The sequence below is a fragment of the Maniola jurtina genome, chromosome 14 (genome assembly GCF_905333055.1).
Source record: "Maniola jurtina chromosome 14, ilManJurt1.1, whole genome shotgun sequence".
Taxonomy (NCBI): domain Eukaryota; kingdom Metazoa; phylum Arthropoda; class Insecta; order Lepidoptera; family Nymphalidae; genus Maniola; species Maniola jurtina.
This window is the reverse complement of record NC_060042.1, coordinates 9,937,758-9,953,958: the sequence shown is the minus strand read 5'-3', so window position 1 is coordinate 9,953,958 and position 16,201 is coordinate 9,937,758. Positions and strand designations below refer to the sequence as shown.

At 38.2% G+C, this 16,201-nt stretch overlaps 1 protein-coding gene across 2 annotated transcripts in view; it reads left to right on the top strand.

The window, feature by feature from the left end:
- LOC123872212 (extracellular serine/threonine protein CG31145) overlaps nucleotides 1-16,201 on the top strand; it is an 88,347-nt gene that overhangs the window by 14,551 nt on the left and 57,595 nt on the right. The window contains exon 1 of one of the 2 annotated variants that reach the window (XM_045916395.1): nucleotides 10,994-11,108. The exons of the other annotated variant lie outside the window; for it this stretch is intronic. Within the exon in view, the coding sequence (XP_045772351.1) occupies nucleotides 11,071-11,108 (38 nt within the window). The 5' untranslated portion in view covers nucleotides 10,994-11,070. Of the gene's footprint in view, nucleotides 1-10,993; nucleotides 11,109-16,201 lie in introns of those variants that run through there. 2 annotated transcript variants of the gene reach the window in all.

The window sequence follows — 16,201 nt, the reverse complement described above, 5'->3', positions numbered from 1 at the left end:
ATCCTGTAAGGGTTCCGTTTTTCCTTTCGAGGTACGGAACCCTAATAAGAAGAAGATCTCTTTAGTTAAATATAGGTGGGTACCTTCCTCATAGAACGCGTTATCTAAAACAATGATACAAATAGACTGAACCATAAAATTTCGTGTGAGTTTGTTTACACTTTTAACGTGTGTTTGATATGTTCAAGCGCTAACTTAAAATATGTGCTCATATTTAGATAACACATTTTTATTTTGCTCTTGTATATTTGTGTTTGTCAATCCTACTATGTTTGATTTGTTATAACGCCATAATTTACTTATTATAATGATACAAATTACCTTTTAACTAAAAAGCCTCTAACATTCAGAAAAAAGACAAACAACAAGGTAAACATCTAATTGACACGTGCAATTGATAATGGAATTAATGTCGTGAAACTAGTGTCGTGCCACTAATTTCGGAATGTATATTCCTCTAAAAACATAGACTGTTAAAACTTAACATGGTCAAACCTTTTGATTAACTTTGACTGATGTCGGGTGCGAATGGAAACAGTCTCCTATATAAATCAGTCCCTGCATAGGTGCTCGCTATTTGTCAGCGCGGACACGGGGTCATTTGGAGACAATTGATTCATCGAGACGTGGCAAATGCTGCCGTCGCGCGTTGGTTTGTCGACCTATCTCCCGTGTACATCTGCATCACGAAGTAGGTATTGTATGAATACTAGTTGATGGCCACGACTTTGTCCGCGATGTATTTTTAGGGTTCCGTGCATTAAAAGGAAACACGGAACCCTTATAGGATAACTTTGTTGTCTGTCTGTCTACCTACCTACATGCAAGGAAACCGTTAATGATACTAGTTTCAACCGAAATCATAATAGTTTCAAGTAAAATAGCGGCCTTTCCTTTTACATAATATAGTTGACAAATTTTATTTTAACATACATACCATACCATACACGCACATTTAAAAAAAATTATAGTGCCTATCTTTTATCTATAGAATAGATAGACTAAGCCCGTAAGTAGATAGGTAGAGTTATACGTATTTCTAAACCCACTTGAAAAGGTCAGCTGTTTGAAACTATCTTTAACAAGCTCTAAGTATTATCAAATACCAAACAGGTATAAAGTATAAACTATGAAAGTGAAAGCAATACTTAACCAAGTAAACCTACCTACTTATCTGCCGGTAAAATAACCTTGACTGACTCGTGCTTTTTGTTACATCACTGATTCTTTTAATAGCTCTTTAAACTTTAATCTTATAAAAAGTTAACCTTTAATGGATGATTATTAAAATACAATAATAGAAATAGGTACAATACAAAAGTAGAATTTAGAGGGACTAAGGCGTCGACTAAGGTCTTCAATGAGTTATCCTACCTGTGATGACGTATGGAGCGGAAACGTGGACACTGACAGTTTGCCTCGTCCACAAACTAAAAGTCGCTCAGCGCGCTATGGAGCGAGTTACGTTAGGTATCAGGGATAAAATCCGGAACGAGGAAATTCGCAGAAGAACAAACGCGACCGACATAGCTCAAAGGATTAGCAAGCTGAAGTGGCAATGGGCAGACCATGTATGTCGCAGAACCGACGGCCGATGGGGCAGACGTGTTCTGGAGTGGAGACCGCGTACCGGTAAGCGCAGTGTGGGACGACCTCCAGCCCGCTGGACCGATGACCTGAAGAAGCGATGGCGGGGAGCGGGTGGATGAGGACCATGTTTGGTGGATGATGATGATGGCGATTGAAAAATTCGGCTTTGCGTGTTCTGTGGAACTTATGGGTCATCTCTTGATACGCGATGACTTGTATTGTCGGGGTCCATTTACATTTTACACTAATGATTGCAATTATTATTTAGTCTCACATTACTCTATTGTTTATTTCAAATGTATGACAACTCTTGCCCATGGCCTTCGTTGCGTCGGTAAACGAAACCATATCATTACACACAGTAATTAGATTTGAATATAGTCTCAGCTTCTTAAGTGACCATGGAATTGTGTCATATTGTCCGTTACTGGTTACTACTTTGTATTATAACGTTGCCTACGGTTGCTGCTTACGGTACTAGTATTTTTCCCGCGATTGCTCTCAATTATTCAACAGCCTTGAATGATTTGATGGACGTTTAAAATTAATCTGCTCCGTTTTCTTAACAAAAAATACCGCCATAGTTATTTTAACACATGTGGTGAAGCATTATTGCTTGCTTGGTTGCTTGCATTTCCTGCATGTTTAACAGGGCTCTCTCCGTCACTCGTTTCATACAATCGTAGTTCCAATTTCATTTGAATATTAAGCAACCAAAGTCCATGAAATTTTGCAGACGTATTCTAGAAACTAATATCTGTGTCTGTGGTGTTTTAGATTTTTCTAAAAATACTTAGTTTTAAAATTACAGGGGCTCAAAGATTTGTATGTTTTTAAGACCGCGTAACTTTGAAACCGAATATTTTAACAGAAATCTGGAAAACCACAGACATAGATATTAGTTTCTAGAATATGTCTGCAAAATTTCATGGACTTTGGTTGCTTAATATTCAAATGAAATTGGAACTACGTATGTATGAAACGAGTGACGGAGAGAGCCCTCTTCGACGGTGGATACCTACATATTTTGATATTAATTAGGTAATTATTATGCTTGTTGTTTCTTATGATCATAGACTTGCGCAAAGTAACGCTTGCTTCTATCCAACATTTCTTCTTATTATATTTGTAAGTAGTAGATTTAAAGAAAGAAAAAGTAAGTACTTTATAGGTAATGATTTCAGGCTTAAGCTTTCTATTGGCGAAAGAATTTTCAAAACCAGTTCAGTAGTTCCAGAGATTACTGCCTACTAACAAACTTACAAAAACTTTACCTCTTTGCAATATTAGAATAGATTTTGAATTATGCCATGAGCGCAGTCCCGTCGTGACAACGATTCATGTAACTGGGTCGAAATATCGATAATTCAAAACCACCACATGAATCGTGGTATATAGTATAATACCGGTTATTTACATTATAATACTTGGCAGGTTGCATTTTGATTTATTTCAAAAATAATTAATAATTTAATCTACGCATACAGAGTTGAAACCAGCTGAAACATTCAGGAAATGTCAGGAATAGTAACATCAACACTGAACAATTTGAACATGCATTTAGTTTCAATACATATTGCCAAATCGATTAGTTTTCTTCACTACTAGTAATATCTATTTATTGTTGCTCGAAGTAGTTCACAGCTGCATTATATTCATTTACACTCGAATGCGCTACCAATAAATGAATTTTAAAAATAGTCTGAGTAAATATGTATCATCAAACTTGCTAATTCTGTTGTACACAATCTCTAAAGTAAATTTTTACATGTCTGGAAGTAGTGCTGTTTTAATCCTCAGTAAATAAATACTATAACCACTTAGTATAGTCCTAATAATTTAATGTAGTTCAGAGATTCGTAGCATAACTGCTACGAAACATTGGCGCTAATCATCGATTTTGGAGCGAAATACCATGGGGTATTTGAATTTCTATGGCGCTAATCACCAATGGTGTTCATAGTCTATCTCTCTGTCTGTCTAGGTATCTGTTGAGTACAAGATGAAGAAGGTATATGAGAGACCCTACAGGGCCCCGCTTATTACTTTTATAATTTTTCTTTGTCACATCAACCGAAAAGTTAGAACTAAAAATCCATATTTTGACAAAACGATACTGAAACAAAATCTTTTTATACATAAATAACACTTTTTAATATTTTTGTGATGTGTCCACAAATTCATAGTTTTTTTTTTTTTTTTGTTGACGCTGGGGAATGCATTTACGCATCCCCCCCGGAGGGAGGGTATGTGGGACTCGCCGGCCGAGAGGCGACCGGAATACCCACTAAACCCCAGCGGCGCTACTGCGCGTCGCCTGGCGACTGGGTCACGGGAACGGCCGAAGCAAACAACCGCGACCCAGCCAGCGACGTCTGCCAAGGCAGACCCTCCACCGGGGACCTACTCGGTCCCCATCGACGCACCTCCGGGACGCACCAACAAAGTGCGTCCCCCGACCTTGGGACGCGCACGTCGCCCGCGTCCCATCCTCCGCTTCATCCACTGTGCCCTCTGCTAGTCAGAGGGACACGCGGAGAAACCTCCCCCCCTGCCAGGTCATTAGCCATAGCCAACAATATCTCCGAAGAGAAATTATTAGCCATGTTACCGGGGCGCACCGGCCCGAACACTGCTCTTCCCCTCGGACGCATCCAAAAGGGACCAGCAGCATCCAGGCACACTGGGAGGTTACCTGGCTGGCGCCCCACAAATTCATAGTTTACGGATTTTCCCTTTATTTGTGCTGTTGCTGCCTGTCAAAAATGATTCTAGGTCAATGGCAAGTACCCTTTAGGTTTTATTCCCTTGATGTGTCTTGACAGATACGCCAGACAGACAGACAGACAGATCCTATAAGGGTTCTTTTTGCTTTGAGGCATATAATCCTAAAAAAGTTTTCTTAAAAATAAAAATATTAATAACATTGAACAAACCACACAACACAACCATAATGAAAACGGAAATGAGGTAGGTATAATATTACACAAATGTATAATTTACTTTGATAAGAAATTAGAGCGCCTTGTTAGAACACAAGGTCATATTTTGACGTGACTTTCATGGTCAAAGTGTATGAATGCTGTGATTTTATATAATTATCTACTTACACAAAAACTAGCTGTTCACTGTCCACTGCAGTAACTTATTGTACCTATTTAACAAAATGGAAAGATGCAGTGCGCGTCATGAAAGTTGAGAAATAGACATTTAGAAATTAGAATTGTCATTTTAGTTTAGTTTAGATTTTAGAGATTATTTGTACGGTCTACAACAGAATTAGCCCCATGGTAACGATTATGGACCCCTAAACACGAAGAAATAGGTCTTAACGCAAAGCTTACTTACATAGTGCACATATTAATGACATTATGTTCATGCAATACATAATGAACACGCAATTTCTCCAATCAGTGAGTATATTTGTCTGCCAATCCGCCCTTTGTAATAGACTATGGCCAAATCCCTTCTAATTCTGAGAGGAGACCCGTGCTCTGTAGTGAGCCGGTCATGCGATGATGATGATGATGAGTATATTTGCTCAGTTTGCCTCTGTTGTGTGTCCTGATGACACAGTGGCCAATCAATTTTATTAATGCATCCAGTAGTTTTTTTTTTTTTTTTTTTTTTTTTTTGTTGACGCTGGGGAATGCATTTACGCATCCCCCCCGGAGGGAGGGTATGTGGGACTCGCCGGCCGAGAGGCGACCGGAATACCCACTAAACCCCAGCGGCGCTACTGCGCGTCGCCTGGCGACTGGGTCACGGGAACGGCCGAAGCAAACAACCGCGACCCAGCCAGCGACGTCTGCCAAGGCAGACCCTCCACCGGGGACCTGCTCGGTCCCCATCGACGCACCTCCGGGACGCACCAACGAAATGCGTCCCCCGACCTTGGGACGCGCACGTCGCCCGCGTCCCATCCTCCGCTTCATCCACTGTGCCCTCTGCTAGTCAGAGGGACACGCGGAGAAACCTCCCCCCCTGCCAGGTCATTAGCCATAGCCAACAATATCTCCGAAGAGAAATTATTAGCCATGTTACCGGGGCGCACCGGCCCGAACACTGCTCTTCCCCTCGGACGCATCCAAAAGGGACCAGCAGCATCCAGGCACACTGGGAGGTTACCTGGCTGGCGCCCCATGCATCCAGTAGTGCGTGTGTACTTCAGGGCTGGCAGTATTACCTACTCTGTGGTATTACGCCTGGTTTATATTTAGATTATTATTTATATTATTGGTATAATTGCTATATATTGGTATATTTAGATGATTTTATTTGTACAAGCCGACTTTTAGAATGCTTTCGTCGATTTAAAGTTTTTTAAGACAACCCAAAACTCTTTTTCTTTTAATTTTTTAAAATTAACTTATATTTACATGAACAGAGTATTGGTCGTAAGTTTAACTGCCTAACTTGCAACGGGACCTTAGTAGGTACGTCTAAACATAACTAAGGTTCCGTTGCATGTTATGCAGTTAACAGTCCCAAGTTAGTAGTTACCGTACGATTACCGTTAAACTTTGACCACCAAAATATATACAGAATACAAAGCAAAGTGCGTTTTACATTTTAAATACAAGTTGTATTCGTAGGTGCAGAGGATAAATTCTGACTTGTGCAACCCATTTTTCTTTTATTGAATGACGATCGAAATTTAACCGTAACCATAATGTACCTAAGTATTAACTTTCGAAATTATTATAGGTACCTACAGATATGAATACCTACCTACCTACGCAATGTTTATGGTCCATGGGTTTTCCTAGTTAGATGTGACGCAAAGGACAAATTAGAAGAAAATGTTTGAGCAATAATTATTTTTTATGACTCAACCTTGAGTTGGGATAGTATTAATAAAGTCTAATCTTTTAAAAAGAAAATATGTAAAAAACTACCTATGTTGTTATGTGTTATGTAGGTACCTACGAAAATAATGTAAATGACAATCTTTGCAGGATAAGATTATAGAAAAGGTATAATATGATGGTATCTATGACGTCTAAATTTGCCATGCCATGGCGACCCGTCGAGAACTATAGGTACCTACTAGGTATGCAAGAAAGGTCCAAAAAAGGGAAAAGGCTAAAAAGGAAGGGAATAAAGGAGAAGGAAAGAAGGGAAGTAAGATATGGAAAGAAGGGAAGAAGGATGAAAGGTGCAGGAAGAAGGCAAGGAAAAGATGGAACAGCGAAGAGAAAAGATGGATTGTCAAACGAGCCACTGCACAGTCCAAATGACGATTACAACCAGTCTGCCAAGACTGTAACTAAGAAGAATAATATAATAATTATCATTTTTAAAAGGATAAGAGTCAACCATTATGCCGCATCGCACCGATTGGAACCAGCTCTACAACTTTCGCGATTCGTCCCCAATGCAAGTGAACTATTGCGTCACTATCGGCCGGCTGATATTACAGTAACAAAAGAAATTGCAATCGGTTATAGAATATTGCAAAACTAAGGCTTATTAAATAATTTTGTTTTAATAAAGAACCTTAATTACCTAATGAATTGACTTAGCATTTACATATTTTGATCATTTTTGATGTCTGGATAATAAAATTGGTGCAATGTACTATAGCTATTGACAGATCCAGGTGATGTATCTAATGTATGTACTTCAAAGATATTATACTGTATATTTTCTTTTATTAAATCAAATTATTATTATTCACAAGTAAAAGTTAAAAATTACTCGTACATTTAAAAAAATTTGTAAATATTATATACCTAACTAAAACATAATGTCTTTTTAATAGCAAATTGATATAGCATGATATGTGTATATTACGAAATCAAATTGTAAAGCAAGCTCATTTTATTATACTTTTGATTGATATATTATGAACCTAGCTGAGAGGCGATTAATAGCAATACTAAAATTTCTCTAAAATACAAAAACCGGTTTTAGTGGTTAGATATCAAATTCTGCTCTGATTTGATACCGGACTAATACATAACGAGTTAATTTGAATAATTTGCGAATTGTATCCACTTGGGTATTTGCATTTTATTAATTACGATCCTTGAATACCACTAGATTTAACGAGGTTGCCTTCTAATGCATCTAATCTACTCTTTCACTTTTAACCTTCAGATAAACCTTAAAATGTATCATGTATTTATCATTTTTTTTAACATGATACTGATATGCATTTCCTAGCATTTCATAACGTTGAGGTCAAGTTGTCACTTTTAATATTCTATGTGACTAGTTACAAGGTTTTAAAAAAAAATTGATGAAAAAATTAGATCACACAAGTAGATAACATTTGAGAAATGAGTAAAGTTTAGTATTTATTAATTTTTATTTTTAAAATTTCACATATTAAAATTATTTACTTGCTCTTATTTCAGTTGAATATTACAGAGATTATTGATATTAAAATAAAGAATAGATAAAATAATGAAGAAGAGAAGATTAAAATAAAGAAGTGTCCAACTTTATTGGTTAAGTTTGCAAAAATTGAAACTTGTAGGTAATAAAATATGCACTAAGTTATTGGAACTTGCATTCAATGATACGACGTATATGCTACAGGTAATGTTTTTCCAAAAACTTATTAAGGCTCGTAGACTCTTACGAATATGGTAAATTAGTAAATCATTTTTATGGTATTCAAGTAGGCATCTATTACCTAGGCTAAAAGGTTACAGATTACAGAAGCATTTTGCAGACATGTAAAACGATTTCGTGTGGCTAATAGTTGTCTTGTGCAAAGTTTATTGACTTGAGGCTGCACTTGATAAGCTAAAGTTGACTGCCTACTTCGGTTCTTAGTAGGTTTCCTATTCAAAATCTAATATTTACTTTGTCATATTATTAACTAGCTGATACCCGCGACTTCGTTCGCGTGGATGTAGGTTTTTTAAAATTCCCGTGGGAACTCTTTGATTTTCCGGGATAAAAGTAGCCTATGTGCTAATCCAGGGTATAATCTATCTCCATTATAAATTTCAGCCCAATCCGTCCAGTAGTTTTTGCGTGAAGGAGTAACAAACATACACACACACACACACACACACACACACACACACACAAACAAACTTTCTCCTTTATAATATTATAAGTGAGATTACACTTTACGAATATTAAGCTCCATTCACATCATCCATCGGCACCGGATGATCTAAAATTCTAAACTATTCCGGGATCGGACGCCTGACTGGAGCCACTAACCTCTCTTCGAAGGCGGACTTCTTAACCTCTTCACATGACACTCTCCTTTAGAAAGCGTTAATTTTAAAATATAAGTATGACTTTTTTTCTAATACAGAAAATACCGGCAAAAACTTGGCGATTCAGAGTCTGTGATGAACTTCTTACTTGAACTCAAAATATTGTCGATTTAAGTAAAGTCTATTAAGTTCCCATAAGTCTTCACGCAGGTTGGTAGTGAGTGACTCTGCCACCGATTCGGAATGTTTCTAGAATTATATAAAAGTTCCACTAGATGCGGTTCATAGTAACAACATTTTCCAACGAACATCGGTTTCAACGTTATGACTTACTAGCTGATGCCCGTGATTTTGTTCGCGTGGATGTAATTTTTAAAAATCCCGTGGGAACTCTTTCATTTTCCGGGATAAAAAGTAGCCTATGTGCTAATCCAGAGTATAATCTATCTCCATTCTAAATTTCAGCCCAATCCGTCCAGTAGTTTTTGCGTGAAGGAGTAACAAACATACACACACACACACACACACACACATACAAACAAACTTTCGTCTTTATAATATTAGTGTGAAGTGTGATGATAAAGTGCCACATCTATGGAACATACTCGTAACATATTATCGCTGGAAGATACGCGTACATATGCTACTCCGGCAAATCGGCAAGATAACTGGGAATAAAGTTATTTGAGCAATGTAAGCAGTTACCGTAATCACAATCAGTTTCACACCAGTAATGCGTTGGGATATGGAGTCAAGAATGCCAGGCCAGCTGACGTCGCTGGCACGGCGCCAACCAGGCCGTCAATGCTTTCTGTATTTTTGAGATCTTTCTTACTTTAGAAAATTTAAGGAAAGAATTTTTGGAAATAGTAAATGCTCTGTGTAAAAATAGAGATTAATAGTATCCATTCTCTTATTTTAATTAACCCCCGACCCAAAAATAGCGGTGTTATAAGTTTGACGTGTGTATCTGTCTATCTATCTGTGGCATCGTAGCTCCTAAACTAAGGAACCGATTTTTATTTAGTTTTTTTGTTTGAAAGGTGGCTTGATCGAGAGTGTTCTTAGCTATAATTCAAGAAAATCGGTTCAGCCGTTTGAAAGTTATCAACTCTTTTCTAGTTACTGTAATCTTCACTTGTCGGGGGTGTTATAAATTTTTAATTTACACTTGTAAATAAAGAGTACGTAGTCTCTAATAGTTAATACGGCTAGCGCAGTGTTTTGCTCTGGGGCGTTACTTGACTTGACTTCTTTCCTCAAGATTCGATGGTTATGTGCACTTTTTCAGACTACTTTACCCCACATTCGGTAACAATAGTTTTTTTTATTCGATATTTCTTTTAAATAAAGAATCTCTTATATTTAACTACTAGAGGATGCTCGCGACTTCGTCCGCGTGTAATTAAGTTTACGAAGATCCCGGGGGAACTGTTTGATTTTCTGGGATAAAAAGTTGCCCATAGGCAACTTTTTATCCCAGAAAATCAAACAGTTCCAAGGTAGCTTGCGTCCATGTTATTGACATATCAATAACATGGACGCAAGCTACCTTGGTACCAAACATACAAATCGGTTAAGCGGATGGGTCTTTAGGAATCCCCTGGGAACTTCTTGATTTTCCGGGATAAAAAGTAGCGCTCCTACGTCCGTCCCTAGGATATAAGCTAACTCTGTACCAAATTTCGTCAGAATCGGTTAAACTGTTGGGCCGTCAAAAGGTAGCAAACAGACAGACAGACACACTTTCGCATTTATAATATTACTAGCTGATACCCGCGACTTCGTTCGCGTGGATGTAGGTTTTTTAAAATTCCCGTGGGAACTCTTTGATTTTCCGGGATAAAAAGTAGCCTATGTGCTAATCCAAAGTATAATCTATCTCTATTCTAAATTTCAGCCCAATCCGTCCAGTAGTTTTTGCGTGAAAGAGTAACAAACATACACACACACACACACACACACATACAAACTTTCTCCTTTATAATATTATAGTGTGAAGTATGGATACGGCTGGCGCAGTGTTTTGCTTGGAGACGTAACTTCAAGTGTTCCTGCTTCCCTCAAGACTCGAAGGTCACGAGCGCTTTTCCAGGCAACCTTGCCCCTCGGACGGCGACATTCGCTCTCGTTATAGCACGCGCGAAGCGTGGGCGCGCGCGAACGCTCAAAACAACTCACGCGCCGATCTCTTTACAATTTTGAAATTTCGCCCGAATTCTCTCTTATTACACTAGCGCTCCGTTATGTGGTTGTGATTGCTGTGACTGTGATTGAATAGTGACACGTGATTGTTATGCGGTACATACAGTTCTGCATTGTGATGTTGTACAGGTAATATGATGAGTTTGTGACCTAGAGATCTACGATAAGTTTTCAGCGCCTAATGTAATCGCCTTTGGATTGAAAAATTCTCGGCCGTCGCATATCCGTGCTTTTAGTACGTGTTCTTAATTAATTATTGAATATTATTTGGCGGTATGTTATCATATTTACGATGAAAAAACCAATCAAAATCTATTAAAAAATCTTTGAATATCTAAAAATTATCATTAATTTTAATTAGGTACTTACAAAATTTGATAACATATCTAGTAGCTATTCAACGATTTTCTGGCATCATGTCTTTTTTCGGTAATTTCGCTGGTTCGTGTTTTTTTGAGTTATTCACTTCCATTCGGTAACGTAAACGCAAACATCACAGGTTTCTCTATCGACTTTCTGATTTGACTCCCACGACCAAAAAGAGCGATATCGTGCAAATGCGAAACTGTCGCAATATTCTGCTATCGACTGTTAGGGAAGCTACGATAGTCTAGTGGTTAAGATGTCAGCCACTATTTGGGAGGTCCGGGGTTCAATTCCGCGCTCGCACATCTAACTTTTCAGATTTATGTGCACTTGGTCAATGTGATGAACTATGGGCCAACCCTTCTCATAAAATTCGAGTTCCATGGGATTTTTAAAAACCTAAATCCACACGGAATAAGTCCGTGACTTGTTCCGTGTACCATCCACGATCCATCCGCCACTTTGGAATAATGGAATGGAATGATTGGAATATGGAATAATGTGGATTGGATCTATACAATCCACATTATTCCATCAACTATTCATTATTATAAATTAAATGGTGTACTTATAGACTATAGAAGCAGGCGTTATTTTGCGGAAGTCCATGATATAAGGAACAAAAGCTTAATTTGCTATAATCCGCTAAACCAGACAAATCTATATGTTACCACGCAGCACCACACAGATCCCAAAACCACTCGACGTACGTTTCTTCGTAATTGAAAAGACTTTACAATTAGGCATTGTAAGGTTTACATCTCCTGAGGATGTTCCGGTGTCACGGCGAAACGTACGTCGAGTGGTTTTGGGATCTGTGTGGTGCTGCGTGGTACCATGCCTGAATCCAGTGGCAGACTAGACCGTCGGAGTTCCGGGGCGGGAAATTAGATTACAGAACAGTCGTGTTTCCAAAAATCTCAGTCATAATAATTACTAGTCAAATTGCAAAAATGCGAATTAATAAAATAATGCGACCCCTTCAAAACGAATATAAAGCATTGCATAATGACCTCTATGCAGATGGGAATAAGGATCGTTTGCGATGGTTTTTACAATATTATGTGTCTTTCGACCGGTACTTCATGGAGCATGCGGGTCTTTTAAACCTGTCTCCGACCTTGGCACATGGATAACTGGCCGTAAACCGGTACTAATGGCGCTGATGTAAACAGAATGTTAATTGTACGTGACATTTCTATGTTACGACTTACAAGATATCTACCTCAGCATAATTTCCAAGAATGTGGGCACTAGACACTATAATTCATAGACATTAAAAAAAACTTAGTAAATGCGAGTCGAACTCATGCACGAAGGGTTCCATACCCATCTTACAAGAAATAACACTTTATAAATTTTTTAATTTACATGGCGGCCATTTCGAGTTTTTTATTATTTATTTTTATAGCGGCAATAGAAATACAATGTGAAACTTTCAACTCTCTACATATTCACGAGATACAGCCCGTTGACCGACAGGCAGACGGACAGCGGAAGTAATAGGGTCCCTTTGGCACTCTTCGGGTACTGAACCCTAAAAAACGGTGTCTCGTGGGTAAGACTTGGGCCTCCTAGTCGGGGGCCAGGGGTTTGATTCTGGCCCGCACCTCTAACTTATCGGAGTTTTATCACTTGCTTTAACGGTGAAGGACAACATCGTGAGGAAACCTGCATGCCTGAGAGTTCTTCATAATGTTCTTGGCACAAGGCCAGCTTAGAGGACTATGGCCTAAACACTTTTAATTCTGAGATAAGACTCAGGAGAGCTCTACTCTTACCTTTGTGTGAATAGTGGCGTAGCGTAGCTACCAATGAAAGACACACAGGACTTCTAGTAATAAACTAAGCTGATTCCGAGCTTCATGGAAAGACGCATATTTGCGTTGCTAACCGGATTTACTTACATCCCTACCTATTTTAATAAAATATTATATCAACAAAATATTATATGAATCTAAAAGACATTGAAATGGCAAGATTGTGAAAAGTGTTAGAATTATGCAAATCGGGCAAGCCTGGATTTCAAAGGCGACTCTATGAGAGTAGCGGCCGAAAATGCCATGAGTCATATTGGGTAATACAACAATGCGGAAGGAGAATAGATTATCTCCATATCCAACTCAACTTTGATGCGCCACATTACCTTGTATTGTGACTAATTGTTCCATTTAACTGTATCAAAACATCAATAAGTATAACAGCTTTTCACAAGGGTTGTACGTATTGGTAATAAAATATTCGCTGATTTGAATAAGCTGCTGCTTAGCGGCTCGTTTGTTTAGTATAAATTGGTGTGAATCCCTTCCCTCTTGATCTGCCATAGTGGTCTGTGGCCACTGGCCATAGCAGTGGTCGTATCGGGAAGTGGTCGTATTGAAAAGTGGTCATATCTGGACGTATGTAGTGATCGCAAAATGATCATCGGTCGTCACAAATTGAAATGATTTGGACATAATTCAAATGGCGCACCCCTTCTTAGGCTACTGCGTAAGTCTTATATCTCATAAGAGAGAGAAACGAGATAACAGTTTATTACACAATAGAAAGAGAGGCGTCATTGCGGAGTGAACCTTCTGTATCTGCTTAAACACAATGTGCAGGAATTCGTTGCTAGCCGTTAGGGATGTGTGTCTTTCATAGGTAGGTAAGTAATTTTGCTCCAGTAGAGGCTTTAATACCTAGATATGAAAGTGAAAGAAAATTTTTTTACTACTACACATCCTTGCACTTTGCACAACCCTGATAAAAAACAGCCTAATAAAATGTCCCTATCAATTAAAAAAAAATAACATTTCAAGTTTCTAAGGAGTTAATGATACCCTTCATTTATAATTTACTACTTCTATAATAAATTGGATGTTTTATTTAATGTAGCAACCGTAGCTCCGTCAATTAGGGGGAAGTTTTGTCCGTTACCAGAGTTTCTGTTTGATTTGGCGTTTTTGCTCTAATGACCGACACTGGCACCGCCCTACCTCTTTAATGGTCCTGATGCCTGGTATTTATTCCTATTTATTGACATTTTAGTATTGGTTATTAATATTATCGTTACGACCCAATTTTATACCGCGGTCATGATTTATTTTTAAAGAGGTATCATATACTAGAGGTCGCGATGTCTAGCAAAACGGCCAACGAACAGTCGCATTCAGTAAATTAGCACTCTAACTACTTTGTCTGCCAATAATACGACTATCTTTATTATATGACGGATTTTTAAGGGAATTCCATCATCTATGAATTCCATCGATCACTTTTCGAGTTTTGCGGACATAAACATACGAAAGCTGATTTTTTATAAGTAAAAAGATTTAAGTACTTACTTAAAAATTTATATTAAATAATTATATACGTATTAGTTCGTATAATAGTATTATTACATCTTAATATAATTAGGTGGGCGCGTTTATTTGACCTCTGATTTATGAGGTATGCATCTAGATGCTAGGTCTTATAACTCGATGTTTGTGCTTGTATGGTTCATAAAAGCTCTAGCAATGTTACGTTTTAGGTAGGTATTATTAAATTTTCCGTGGTAATGGCCCCAGCTATAAATATAATGATTCTCTTTAAATATGTACTAATTGGCTATAAAATTATCTGAGAACAGCATTCGTACATTAGCTCACAGTTTTCTTATAGTTAGTAGGTACCTGCCCAGATAATTTTACTTACATGGAGCTACTTAAATTCAACAGTTTTTGTCTTGAATATAATCAAGATATCCATAATTCTATTAATATAATAAATGCGAGTTCTGTTTGTCTGTCTTTTACCTTTTAGGGCCTAAACCGTAGAACCGATCTCTTTTGGCACCACTATTATTATAGTGATCCTAGAGGTGAAAAACATCTAATGACAAACCCTAGATGACTACTTGCTCATGCAGCCACTGGCATGCCAATCACTGAGGAAGGCTAAAGACCTGTGGTGTGGTAGCTCTCTTTGGGAAAGAAAAACAAGACAGGAATATCAACATCTACGCAATGACACCGCTAATCAATGCGTATGCAACAATACAATAACAATCTGTTTGTGTAATTCAATTGATCCATTGGAAAGTTACGAGGGTAAGCAGAATCGCATACAAATCCAATCGTATACGCGTTTACACTGTCATAACTCATAACGTCTCAATCATCAGCGTAAGAGCATCCAGTATCTAATATCTGGACCGATCTGAACAAAATTTTTTCGAACTGTTTGATTCGTTTTTGCTTCCGACTTGAGTCCAGTGTTATACTACATACAAACTGACAAACAAACACACTTTCTCATTTATAATCTAGGTAGTGAATAGTGATACCAGTTAAAGTTTTTTGGACAATTTTGATTTTTCTTTGAATCCTGCCGCAGCGTTCATAATAATTAATTAGTACCGTATCGTACTACTCAATCAATCAATCTATCAGCATATTTGCGTCCACTGCTGGGCATAGGCCTTCCCAAGAGCGCGCCACCAGATACGATTCCTTCGCCTTCCTTTCCTTAGGAGAACCAGCGTGACCGACATAGCTCAACGAATCAGCCAGCTGAAGTGGCAGTAGGCAGATGGCCTGCGCTGGGGCAGACGTGTTCTGGAGTGGAGATCGCGTATCAGTAAGCGCAGTATGGGACGACCTCCGACCCGCTGCCTGGTCTGACGACCTTAAGAAGGCGGAGGATCGCGTCGTAATTACTCACAATGGTTAAATTTTAATCCCATACCTTACAACATTCAAGAATTTTTAATCATGTTATGATTGCTCTGTTACCTAACTAAGCATTGACCCTTTCCGATCTGCCTCTATATAATTTAGGTTTATTGCAAGTTTTAATGTTGCCTGTACAAAGACCATAAAGTGAAGAGAATC